We start from the raw sequence: 14,235 nt of genomic DNA, 5'->3' as shown, positions 1-14,235 counted from the left end.
CTAATTTGCCAGCTCACTCTAACTAGCTCTGTGTAATTTATTATTTACTTCACTTTTGACATAACAATAATTCAAGGCTGGAGAATCTGTCCAGGACTGACTTTTCTAGCACTACTACAGGTACAGAATGAAAGACGTTCAGCTGAAGTTGCAGGGGAAGCATCTCTAATTCCAAATATATGTGCAATTCTTATAAGCATGAGGGCACCATGTAGGCATCTCGACTCCATTTGGAGTAGCTCAGAAGTCACATGACACCATGTTATAGTACAGCAGGTATACTTTAAATCACAAGCTTTCCAGGTGCTGCCCCTTCGTCAGGTGAAGTTTTGAAGGGGCAGTGCTCCGAAAGCTTGAGATTTCAAATAAACCTGCTGGGCTACAACCTGATGTCACGTGACTTCTGACCTTGTCCACTCCAATCCAACACTGGCACCTCCACATCAATTTGGAGTAAGAAGTGCTTTTTGCTTCTGCTTGAATGTGCAGCTGGATGAGCTGAAATTTTGCAACTGTCTTTGGCATGTGTTACCTCAAGCATTTTTGGATGACCAGGCCAAATTTCAAAGAGTAAGGAAGGACAGTCCTTGAGAGCTCGGTGGATGGTAACTTTGTCAGAAACGAAGGACACTTGACACCCTAATCAGGTTTATTTTCTCTAACTAAGTATCTTGCTACTGTAAATCTGGCATTGACAGACTAAAGTTGACCAGTCCTAGTGAAAGTTCAGGGAGTAACAGAGCTTGCCAAGAAACAAGCTTGCCTCAGGGATCATTCCCCATCTGTGCTGCCTCTTTAAACATCCAGGGTCTCTGGAGGCTCAAAACCAACTGCTTGATTACATTTTTTGAGAACAAAAATTTTTGTGGTTGAGTTGTAGAAGCTGTGGCCTATAGTAGAACCTTGTTAGAATAAACTCTGTTATTGCAAAGCTTGTTTCCCCTTTCCTCTTACCCACCTCCCCCGCACCAGTGGTTCAGTTTTACAGTCAAGAGAGCTTTGGTTAAATTAATCCAAGTTTAAAACTGATGTTTTCTTGAGCCCCACACTTTTATAATGATGATATTCAGTTCTTTCTTAATGCTGTGTTTTGTGGATAGCTGTTATTGTATTCTAATTTGGCAATTGTTGGCTCAGGCTTTTGACTCGATTGTTGCAGACAGTCACTCTGAAAGGATCCTATTTTGACTGGGACGAGAATAAATTGTACATCAAAGGTTATGAAATGAAATCTAACCAGGAATATATTTCAACTACTTTCAGGAAGGTAGACTGATATCTTCTGAAAATATATGAACTGCAAATTCAATTAAAAATAATAATTATACAAATTTTATTTTATGACCTAATAACAGCATTTAATGTTCACATCACTGGAAACAGTGTTTTGTTATGTAGTTACCATGGTGTTATACATTATAGAAACTTCTATACTAAAATTATACAAGTTTTAAAGATGCATCAGATATCTATTACACTGTAAGTTCATCAGTCTGGAATGCTTGGAGCCAAGTGACTTCAGAATTTTCTGGATTATAAGATGATGTTGGAGCACTTACTTTCCCAAAACACAGAGAGGTGATAAAACTTGATTTGCTGATCCAAATACTGTGTCCTGTTTATGTTCCCAGAATATTGTATTAACATACCAAGATGCTAAGGATCTCAAAACTTCCAGTCAACAAGTGATTCCGAACTATAGACTTCCAGACTGGATATGTTCACAGCGTTAAAGCATTCATAAATATTATTATCAATGATTTTTGTATTACAGCGGATAAAATAAAGAAATTTCATCACATATTGTGATTGAAAATTTGAATTGTAAATGTGTTTAACCTTTAATTGTCAGATTTACTTTTGGCACTTACAGGAAAGAATTATTGAACGTCTTAAGGAACAACGTGAAAGAGATGATCGGGAAAGGCTGGAAGAGGTTGAGTCATATAAAAAAGAAAATAAAGATCTTAAAGAGAAGATTAACAATTTACAAGCAGAGTTAGCAGAAAAAGAGGTTAGTCAGTAATCTGTCATACTATTTGCATTTAAAATTTTATCACAACTACCCTTTTACAGCAGCCTAGATTTTGTGACAGTAATTAAACTATCAGTCTTCAGCATCTCTTGTGAAACTGACCATGACTTCTGGTATCTTACACGCCCAATTAAAAGTGGAAAACCTGAAGTTACTGTTATTGTTTTCCCCATTCTAACCTAGAAGTGTCATTGAAGTCCCTGCAGTTGATATGAATTTCCACTTTTAATGGTACTAGTCTCAGTGTAAAAACTCTTGAAAAACTTAATTTGCATAGAAAAGTTGGAAAAACTCATCATTTCACACAGCAACTGCGGAGAGAAACAGAATTAATGGTTCAGGTTGGTGACCTTTCATCAGAGCTGCAGAGGAACAGAAATGAGAGTTTCAAACCACTGGAAGGAGAAGGCAGAATGAGCAAACAAGAAGCTCTTTGGGAAGGTGGAGACCTCAGGAAATTAAAGAATACAAGGTTTTGTGCAGTAGACAAAGAGAGTGGTCATGAAAACAAAGGCGGGGTCTGAGGCGTGAATTACTAGATGAAAATTGCATTTTACTTTGCTTTTGAAAAAAAAAGCCTTGTTGATGGGTTGAAACTGGGTTTTTGATAGCACACAGTTGTAATTGCTAGTGAGCAATCTCTTGAGCATTGAAAAAATAATTTTATATTTTTAGAGTGACAAATTTCTCCATCCCATCCTGAAACTAAATCTATAGAATTCTCATAGGACTAAATGATAACTGCATAGAGATATTTCTGATAACCAGGGAAACAGTCTAAGGATATGAGGTTGGCTATTTATGACTGAGATGAGGAGACGTTTCTTCCCTCAGGGAGTGATGAGCCTGTGGAATTCTCTGTCACAGAAAGAAAGGTTTGAGGTCAAAACATTTGACCATTATTAATAAGAAATTAGATATAGTTCTTAGAGTGAAAGGGATAAAAGGGTATGTGAGAAATTGGGAACAGGGTACTGAGTTGGACGTTAAATGGTGAAGTACGTACAAAGAACCATACGGCCTACTGCTCCTATTTTCTCTGTTTCTAAAACTTCCATAGATTTTTGAAATAATGTTTTTATCTTTGAAGTTGATATTTCAGCTTCTACCTTAACCCTATTTCTATATGCCAAGTAAGATTATAAATGGTAAAAAGAGAACCTGCTCATTTTTACCTAGTTCAGTTAGTGAGAATTCTTTAATGAGATTGGCTATGTAGTCTACTTGATGGTGCCACTGATACTAGATGTCTGATTCCCTGGACCTGACATCAGAATGGTCAACTTGGTCAATTGCAGTCCTATCTACCCACTCTCAATCACCAGTAAAGTGATGGAAGGTACCATTGACAGTGTTACTGAGCAGCAATTACTCAACAATAATATTCACTGGCACTCAGTTTGGGTTTTGCCAGGATAGCTCAGTTCCTGCCCTCGTTACAATCTTGATCCAAATGTGGACAGAAGATCTGAACTGATGTGAGAAAGTAAGGATAACTACATTGACATCAAAGCAGCTTTTGACATAATGTGGCATCAAGGAGCAAAGCAATGCTGCAATCAAAGGGAATCAAGGGCAAATCTCTCCACTAGTTGGAGCCATACTTAGCATAACGCAAGATTTTTGCACTTGTTGGGAGTGTTTTATCTCTTCCACAGGACATCACTCCAGGAGTTCCACAGGGTGGTGTTCCAGTCCCAGCCATCTTCAGTTGCGACATCAATGATCCTATCTCCATCTTAAGATCAGGGAATGGGAGTTTATGGGTGGCATGGTGGCTGAGTGGTTAGAACTGCTGCCTCACAGCACCAGGGACCTGGGTTCAATTCCCACCTTGGGTGACTGTCTACATGGATTTTGCACATTCTCCCTGTGTCTGTGTGGGTTTCCTCCAGGTGCCCCGGTTTCCTTCCACAAGCCAAAGGTGTGCAGGCCAGGTGAATTGGTCATGTTAAATTGCTCATAGTGTTAGCTGCATTAGTCAGAGGGAAATATAGGGTGGGGGATTTGGTCTGGGTGGGTTACTCTTCGGAGGGTTGGTGTGGACTTGTTGGGCCAAATTGCTTGTTTTCATAGTGTAGGGAATCTAATCTAATCAGAGAGGGGAATGTTCGCTGATTTCAGTGTTCAATACCATTCATGATTCCTCAGATACTGAAGCAGTCCATGTCCAAATCTCCAGGATCTGGACAACATTCAGGCTTGAGCTGATTAGCGCCAAGTAACATTCCCTGTCAGGTCCAGGGAATCAGACATCTAGTATCAGTGGCACCTTACTTGCAAGATATTGGCCATCTCCAACAAAAGAGAATCCAACTATCATCCACTGACATTCAGTGACATTAGAATTGTGGAATTCTCCACTATCGGCATCCTGGGTGAATATGATTGACCAGTAGCTGAACTGGATTAAGGTATAGATGCGGTGGATACTGTCATGACTTGGATTCAGAAGGCTGATGCAGCCAATAATGGCTGTGCGTCATAATGGCTGCTGTCTGGAGGGAGCCCCGCATGGATTGTTGTATCTGAAGATGTGAAGGGAACTTCAAACAACAACCTTTTAAAGGGAAAAGGCAAGTCAAACAGACTGAACTGTGATCTCCTGTGATGACAAAAGTAATGAGGGCTGATGATCCCCTGTGCAACAGCAAGCTACCTCTGCAGATTATGTCACAAACTGAAGATCGATTTTGTATTTGTTCCTTTTGAAAAATACACAAGGGCAGGGATTATTAAGTCAGTTCAGCTCTCCTGGAGCATGCCAATGGGACTGAGTGGGCTAAGGTAAACTTGTTCTAGTCTGGGTTTGAGTATTAGCATGCTTTGAAGGCCACAGTTGAAGAGTTATCCCTTAGTCACCTTTGTTGCAGGTAAAGACATTCTCTCACTCTGGTTAAGTCCAGCTAGCTAGAAAGCTAGTCAAAAAGAATCAAAACAGCAAAAAGACTCTATCTCTCCCTGAATGCTGGAATTCAGTCATGGTTGAAAAAAATCAGAATAACCACAAAATCCCAACCAACCTGCAAAACTAAGAATTTTGAAATATACTACCAGCTTCAACAAATGTCAGTGGTAATCAATAACTTTGAACTCTAGGCTCATTAAGTTGACTCCTTTTAAAATGTGAGTTCATTTTTATTTTGAATTAATCTGATTGTGACCATTCAAGGAGGCAGGTAAGCAAAAAAAGGGAGCCGGTTCATCCTGGGTGATCTGTCTGGAAGCTATAACAAACTGGGAAATAATAATGGAAGAGCAGGTCAGAGGCTTGGAATTCTGCAATGAGCAGTTGACCACCATCTGGAAGAGAATTGTTTAGGAGTGCAGTGGAATACTGTTCACTTGCCTGGATGAATGCAGCTCTAGTAACACTCAAGACTCTCACTATCCACAACAAAACACTTGATTGAAGCTCCATCTAGCACCTTCACCATTCACTCCCTCCTGCAGCAACAAAAAATGTGCCATCTACAAGATGGACTGCAACAACTCTGCAAGGCCCATTAGAGAGCACCTTCCAAACCTACAACACTACGACCTAGGATATGGGAGCACAGCTATCCTTACATTCTCCTCCAAGTTGCATATCACAACTTTCTGACTTGGAACAACATAAAAACAACATGAGTGGTGAAATCCAGGGCACGGAGCCTAGTGAATTTTTTTGAGCGGTTTTCAGTGAGGTCCACATTTCTTGGTCACTGAATGCAAATACATCGATTTATAGGTAGATTCATTAACAAAATCTCAATGTCAAGGAAAATGTTGACGTTTACCTTGTGCTATATGAATTTCTGCATTTGAACAATATTGTAACTAGCCAAATATTGAAGCTCTGAATAATTTAGTTGCAAACTCTTTCATGTGATTGGGCTTCCCAAGATACTTTACAGTGGTTAGCGTTTTTATTACACTTAGTTGAAAATTACACTCAAAGGCATAGAAACTCCGAATCAGGGCCACAACGTTGTAACCTTCGCTTGCATATTACTTCTTGAACTGCAGTTTGACATTTGGGAATAGTAACCTCACCCTAAAGAGTTAGGCCAAAATTGTCTATTACTATAGATTTTAAAGGAATGGATTTACATATCTATAAAGAATTGAATGCAATCAAATAACACACTTGAAAGTTATTTTTAGATTGTCATTTCCACAAAGTATTTATAATTATTTGTTTTCTTTCAGTCTAGTTTGATTGACTTGAAGGAACATGCATCCTCTTTGGCTTCAACAGGCTTAAAGAAAGATTCCAAGTTAAAAACTCTAGAAATAGCCATAGAGCAAAAAAAAGAAGAATGTAGTAAGTTGGAAGCACAATTGAAGAAGGTAGGCAAAATGTTTGGGAGAAACTAACTTTCTTGGTTAATGGTTGAATAACTTCGTGCTAATCTTGAATCACTTAAGAATTCCTGCCAAAAAAATTAAGACTTAGACATTGAATCAGTATGCGTCAGATGTCTTAAAGGCCTTGAATTTCTTTTACTCCAATTTTATCACATTAACCAAATATTTAGATTGCCCTTGCTTTTAAGGTAGCAGTAACTGTCTGTATATTGACTTGTACTTTTTTTGACTGATTAAAGTGAAATATGCACTTCACTTTCTAAAGTACCTTTCTTTCACTCTGGCTTCCTTGTAATTTTCTCACTGTTTTATTCAGATGAACTCTTCCTTGGGTTTCTTTTGCTGGTGGGGAGGGGGCTTTTCCCCTTATTTCTTTATGTAATTCATGAGATTAGAGTTGTTTATCCTTTTTATGATGAATTATACAAGTTATTCTTTTGTATTTTGCTTTTGGCTACATGTATTAAGAATGTCTAAACTTATTGCAGTCAAAAAGTAATTTTGATAGTTAATGTATAGCAACCTTGTTAGCTTGATTTTTGCAGGCAAAAACTCCAATTCTCTTATGACCATTACATGCTGCATGCGTAAGTCCTACATTAGTGATGATTCAAGGAATAGGATTTCTGAAATTCATTTAGACGTGGACCTTTTATCTTGCAGATTATTTTTCAGGAAAAATAATTTATCGAACATGATTGCAATTTTTTTGTAACTTGGGACTAAACCTAATGAATGTGGTTTTATTGCAAGGTTTCAATTATACTTTTGGAAATTCTCCAATAATTTTTAAATAAAAGAAGGATTACTACAGACATTGATGAATATTCAAAGTGGCTCAAACTGAAAGGAATCCTTGAAATTAAGAAGTTTGAAAAAACCTCAGATTTTTCTCCAATTGACACATTAATTGCACAATTTCTCTTGCAGTGTGCTTGAATATAATGTATCTGATGTTTTCAGTGTGGTTACCACAATTATATTGGATCATCTAAGATGCAAATCAGACTAATTGTTGTTATAGCTATTACAACCTCAAAGATGCAACACCGAGTTGGTCAGATGATTCATTTTCCAGAAAACAACTTAACTAGGGTTGTTTACAATCGTAGTTTATTATGTGCTTTTCCCAGTCCCATTGATCTAATCAGTATAATTTTTTTTATGGAATGGCACTTAATCATATAAAGCATTGATTTGTGAAGTTGAACTCTGGTCATTAGCTGATACTCAGATGCCTTAAATAACTTTAATTCTCATTTTTGTTTTGTCATGATATAATAGAATTATTCTGTGCACTGCTAAAAATTTCCTGTTGTCAATGTTGTTAGCAAAAGTTGCATTCTCTGAAATCACACTTGCTGAATTGCACATTCCTGCAATTTCTGTAGCAGAGCATTAATTGAAGAGAGCACTTTGCCTTCTTTTGTTGCTCATTGAAAGAGGAACTTTCAGACTATATAACTTTATTTTAAGTAAACATTACAAAGAGCCGCAATGCGTCACAATTTCTTGCTTGATGGAATCCAAACTAACTATTATCAAAACAGGCAGAATACAAAGAGAGTTTGTAAAGGAACAACTGAAACGTGAATTTTCACGTAAACATTTGGCAAATGCTTATTACCCAATATAGACACCTAACAAAAACAAGCAGACTATTTTCAATCTGCTCTGGAAGAAGCATTAGAAAGTTGAATGCCAGTTCCCTGTAGTATTTGAATCAATGCTTCTGATTTCAGGGAAGTGATATTTATCTTAAAAATGTAAAATAATGTGATGTTAAGCATTCCATTGGCTGTGATGTTTGCTGGCTCCTTTTGTGATGTAACTTAGTTTATTTTGGCTGAAAGTCATATAGACAGAATCCAAATGTCTGCTGTTTGATGTTTTATTATTGTTGGTTTTCTGCTCAGTTATGAACATTTTTAAAGAAAACCCCTATTCATTAGCAAATGGATTCTATGGTAATGTATGTTAATTAAAACACTGTTGAACTTGATCAATGAGAGAAATCTGCATCAATAATTGAAACACAGGCATACATTAACCTGGATGAGAAACTTGAAATAACTTGTTGGTTATTTGCTTAGTGCTAAAAACGTCAGATTTCAGAAAATGCTTTTGCACCTATCAAAATGGTTTTTGTATTAACTTGTGATTAAGTGTCACTTACTCCACATGATTTATTTTAAGAATATACAGGGTCCTGCTTATTTTTAAAAATCACTTTAATAGAGCTGTCACCACATGGCAATCATTCTTCTCTATAGGTCACCTCTGCCCCACCCTAAGAAAAAAAAGGAATAGGTTAGAAAATGTCTGAACAATTTATGCAATCATTAGTTTGACTGTCATTGTTATAGGTTTTCACCCTTTTTAAAAATAAGACTAAAATTTAAAGTTCTTCCTGCCTGGCATTCCATAATTGTGTTGCATTAAGTTCAAATGATGCTACCCATGTTTTCAGAAAAAAAACTGATTTTATTTATGCAACAAAGCTTGAATGTTCTTGTTTATAATTTTTACTCTTGCAATTCTTAACAGTTTCTGAAAACTATAACATTTGTTTCAAAAACAGCAAGCATTACAAATAAGTGATTAACATGAGCATACAGTTTTTCCAGTTGTTGGAGACTGAATCATGTGTACTGCTGTTTATGTTGTACACATTTGGTTATATTTAAAACCATAAATAGCTTTATATATAGTTAAAGCTATAAAACATTTGATAATGCATGTTTTAATGATGTGTATGCCATAACCAAAGTTTATTGCTGAAAATAATTACAATAATTTGCTGGAAAGTTACTCAGTATTTGAATCTTTGCCCACACTCCTACCCTTCAACCCTCCCATTCCCCAAATGCCCTCTTCTCCTGCAGTACACTTTGGGGCTGCTGTAATGTCATAGACCTCCTTATGCCAGTCCTCTAAGTGTACCGTGGTAGTACCAATACTGCAATGACCTTTATGAAAATGCATCCTACAGTTGAATTCACAGCAGTTTATTTTCTTTAAACCTCTTTCTTGGTGTAATGTCATTGGAACCAGCTGAACACTTGTAAAATTATTAGGAAAAGCAACTCTGAATCAGACAGTGAAGGAATAGCAGTGCAACATAAATTACAGTCCTGAATGTGTGTTGACAGTGCTTACTTTAAGCAACTATCTGCTTCCGAATCCCCACAGTGCTGTGAATGGCATTACAAACCTTTGGTCCATATTCACACTGATTTGTAGCTAAAAACAATAATGTTATAATGAGTGAACACTTTCGTATAGTTCTACATGCTATAAATAATAATGAAATGTGTTTAATTAAAACTTAATATTAAGACTAACTTTCTGAAAATGATACAACCTATATTCTTTCAGTGTTGTTACAAATACAAAAATATTTACCAGAAAAATAACACTCAATTGTTTTAAATCATGCAAATAATTAACATTTTCATACTTGGCAGTATAATACGCAGCCCTGCTTGTTACAGTTCTGACACAAACTGCACCCCAGGGTTCTGAAGGAATAGCTGAGGAGATTGTGGAGACATTGGCGGTAATCTCTCAGGCAGGATCCCAACAGATTTCAAAATGGTTGATGTGACACCCCTGCTTACAAAGGAGGCGAGGCAGGAGACAGAAAATTATAGGCCAGTTGGCCTGACCTCGGTCGTTGAAAATATTTAAGAGTCCATTATTAAGAATGATATTGCAGAGTACTTGGACGAGCATGATAAAATAGTGTTGAGTCAGTACGGCTTCATCAAAGGGAGATTATGCCTGACAAATCTGCTAGAATTCTTTGAGGAGGTAATGAGCAAGTTAGGTGAAGGAAAGCCAGTGGCCAAATTCTATTTGGATTTCCCAAACATCTTTGATAAGATTCCACACATCATGCGGCACAAGCTAAGAGCCCAGGTTAGGAGCAAGGTACTGGTATGGATAGAGATTGGCTGACTGGCAAAAGACAGAGAGTGGGAATAAAGGGATCTTTTTCAGGATGTCAGCTAGTGACGACTGGAGTTATGCAAGGGTCAGTGTTGGGACCATAAGTATTCACTTTATACATCAAGGATCTGGACAAAAGAACTGAGGGCATTGTTGCTATATTTGTAGATGACACATAGGTGAGGAACAGGTAGTGTTGAGGAAGCAGGGAGGCTGCAGAAGGATTTGGACAGGCTAGAACATTGCATTCCACCTGCCACTTCTTAGTCCAATGTTAGGAAGTGAGAGGTTATATACTTCAGTAGGAAAAATATAGATTTTTTTTCAGAAATCTGTCAGTTAGGAAGTCAAACGCGATGCAGTACTCATTTATACAGTGTGTAAGAATGCAAGAGTAAAGAGTGTGGTGCTGGAAAAGCATAGCAGGTCAGGCAGCATCTGAGGAGGAGGAGAATCAATGTTTCGGGCATAAGCCCTTCCTGATGAAGGGTTCATGGCCAAAATGTTGATTTGCCTGCTCCTTGGATGATCCACCTGCTGTGCTTTCCCAGCACCACACTCTCGACTAATCTCCAGCATCTGCAGTCCTCACTTTCTTCTTGTTAGAATGCAAGAGCAGAGATGTGTATGGCTCTTGTCAGACTGCATTTGGATAATTGTGAGCAATTTTAGGCCCAAGCTAAAATGTACTGGTATTGGTTTCTGTACATCCTGGGGATGAAAGGCTTGTCATATGAAGAACGGTTAAGGACTCTGGATCTGTACTGAATGGAGTTTAGAATGATGAAGGTAGATTTGATTGAAACTTATAGGCCTGGATAGAGTGGACGTGGAGAAGACATTTCAAATCATAGAGTAGGATTCAAGGGTACAGCCTCAGAGTGAAGGGATGGCTCTTTAGAACTGAGATGAGGAGGGATTTCTTCAGCTAGAGGGTGGCGAAACTGGAACTCTTTGCTGCAGAAGGCTGTGGAGGCCAGGTCATCGAGTGTATTTAAGACAGGTAGATAGGTTCATTATTATGGGATTGTAAGGGGGTCAAAAGTTATGAGGAGAAGGCAGGAGAATGAGGTTGAGAAATAAAGCAGCCATGATTGAATGGTGAAGCAGACTCAATGGGCCAAATGGCGTAATTTTGCTCCTACATCTTATGGTTATGGTCTTGTGGTAATTTATGTACTGGCAGAGGGTGCCACTGAATTTTCTCTAAGTTAACTTCCACTGCAGCAGGAAATTGTCATGTTTATTAAAAACCATATTGTTTTGTGGTATGCAATTTGTTCTGAAACTCCTTGATGATGTAGTCATATTATTTTATCGAGTTGACTGTCAAAAAAAGAAACAGACTTTTCCATTGCAAGAGCTGTCCTTTTCACGTTGGGCTAACTTTAAAATGTAGAATGTGTGCAAATTTGTAATAAAAGTAAACTAGCATTTTTAAAGATGCTGCTTGTCAATGGTGAATTCCAAAGTTAATCAGATCAAAGACAGCCAATATTTATTGCTCTGCCAAACTTGCACTTCCTTTGAAGTCCATTAAATTATGTTTTAGTTAAGAATATATTTTAAATTTAATAATCTGGTTTAATCAAGCCTAACTTCACAACCCACTTTGAAGCCTTCTGATTAATTATAATTTTAATAAACCAACAGTGTTGGCAGTGATTCATTATTTGAGTTGAACACAAAACTATGTCATCAGCGATGGGAAGCTTGCTTTATTTCGCAGAATATTTACCTCGGACAAGAAAGAAAAGTAACACTAACCTAAAAACTTTTACTCTAGCCATTCTTTTTATGAGCCAAAAACAACATTTGTGTTTCCTTAGTGCCTCTCACTTTCACTGTGGAATGTTTGGAAACTTAAATTTCTACTTCTAAGAGACATTTTCTATGTAAATTCATTGGATTTGTTGAGCTAATGCTGTTTTCCTGAATCTTTCCTTCTTCCTGTCTGTGCTTCATTCCTTCCCAACTTTGCAATGTAGCAAGCTGAGCAGTTGTTCAATCAGATGTACATACCAGTAAGTGGTTCTAAAATGCCCTCTGTAATATATGAAAGCATGAGGATCCATTGACCTAATATTGTGCTTATATCTCAGTGCGGCTCTGCAAACATTTCAAACGATCGCAATTTTCAGTCATGCTGGAATAAGTAAGCTATGTAGACTTCAAGGTCTTGGTTGCTTATGCTTAAACGGTAACTAATTAGAAACTGGCATAATGAGACCATGATATTGATTCTTGTGGTGATACCTTTAAGTCTACAAAGCCTTGGCAGACTGACAGTTTATGCACAGACCAAATTCAGTTGTATTTTGGCATACTCTAATATTTTTATCTTTTTAGGATGTGATGATTGAGAAATTGGCAAGTTTTATAGTAAAGATTTATAATCAAAATTCTTGTTCATGAAATCCTTGATTGTCATGAAAAAACATAATGTAGAACACAGACACCTTTTGTTCTGTGCCTAGACTGTTGTCAGACAGGAATTCATTGCAGAATTGGGAGCACTTAGAGGGTTAACTTTTTATAATTAAGTCAGTTCAAGTTTGCATGTTTCAATTACTTTATTTTTTAATCACTTTAAATGCACCTCAGTGATTTACTTTTAGAAGATTATTCAGAACACTAATATTTTTAGTAGCTAGTTTTCATCAGCTTTAAAGATTTGTATTTATGTTTCTTGCTGTTTTTGTGAACTTCATGTGCAAATTTGTGAATGCTACACAAATACCACTTGTAAATCTTGTAAATTCAGATTTTGATTCCGTTACATCTGGGCATATGCTTCCTTATAACAATACAACAACTTTTGAGATTAGTTTATATAATTGAAGAATTAGCTTAAGTCAATTAATTCTTAAACTGAATCCATGTACTGCTGGTATCTGAATGAACCATTATATGTTAACTATGCTCTCTTGAGACTCCGATTGTGGAATTAATACTGGTAACAGTAACACATTTCATTGCATTCATTAACTTTTAGAAAGTTGGTCAATCTGCTTTTCTTCATCCTGCCATTCTAATATAAATAAATGACAATAAATGAAGAATACTTCAGTGCTGAACCCAGGCATTAAGATATGTTATTGCTGACATGTCTGTTGTGCCACAAAAGTGACTTCGCATTGTCACTTCTAGATTTATTTCTGCCTTATTTAAATTGGTAATGAATAATGAATTTGTTCTCATCTTTTCTCTCTCAATCAGTTACTACATACCTAGTAAATAAGAGGTAATAAAACATTGGTTTTGAGGCATATGTTTAGACAACTCTGAGTGATAATATGCAACAGGATGTTGCTTCGTTTGGCAGTACAGTTTACAACAGAACTAAGTTTACTGAAAAAGTACATATAATTAGTAACAGATTATCCTTTAGAAATATTTTAAACAAAGCCCAGTAGTTTCTTTCCATCACATAAAAATATCTTAAATAACTAACAATACCTTATTAAATGATACACTTCTCTTTGGTCATCTTAGCATCTAATACAATTTATTAATGCAAAACATCACAAAGAGTATTAGGGTCCTCAGAAGAATAATGCTGTACTTTTATCATCATGTATGTTGCAATTTGTTTAGGTCATTTGTCATCCTTGTTTGGCTTGTTTTGTCTTATGTGCTTGGTTTTATTTTCAAGATACCAATTAGGAATTATGAGGAAGATAGGGTAGGCCAAATCCTAGTTGTAGTGCTTTTTTTTGTTGTTGTGTGTGTGTGTGCTTGTTTGAAGTGTAAAATGCCAAACAACTGCAAATTTTCCTGCGCTGCTATTCATTGTATTCCAGTCCCATCCAAGATAGCATATTTGAATTATTCTATTAGTAAAACTGTTCTCTACTCTCAAGCATGTGATTTAAGCTTGTTATGAAATTCATGGAGTT

At 36.8% G+C, this 14,235-nt stretch overlaps 1 protein-coding gene across 8 annotated transcripts in view; it reads left to right on the top strand.

Moving 5' to 3' along the window:
• The window catches only part of LOC122559010 (ERC protein 2), an 825,386-nt gene that overhangs the window by 409,469 nt on the left and 401,682 nt on the right, over positions 1-14,235 (top strand). For 4 of the 8 annotated variants that reach the window (XM_043708089.1, XM_043708091.1, XM_043708092.1 and 1 more), the window contains 3 exons: positions 1,874-2,014; positions 6,227-6,367; positions 12,325-12,360. In XM_043708089.1, the coding sequence (XP_043564024.1) occupies positions 1,874-2,014; positions 6,227-6,367; positions 12,325-12,360 (318 nt within the window). The remainder of the gene's footprint in view (positions 1-1,873; positions 2,015-6,226; positions 6,368-12,324; positions 12,361-14,235) is intronic. The other 4 variants (XM_043708097.1, XM_043708094.1, XM_043708093.1 and 1 more) reach the window with 1 other exon arrangement.

The sequence above is a fragment of the Chiloscyllium plagiosum genome, chromosome 18 (genome assembly GCF_004010195.1).
Source record: "Chiloscyllium plagiosum isolate BGI_BamShark_2017 chromosome 18, ASM401019v2, whole genome shotgun sequence".
NCBI lineage: Eukaryota > Metazoa > Chordata > Chondrichthyes > Orectolobiformes > Hemiscylliidae > Chiloscyllium > Chiloscyllium plagiosum.
This window is presented reverse-complemented; position numbering and strand designations above follow the sequence as displayed.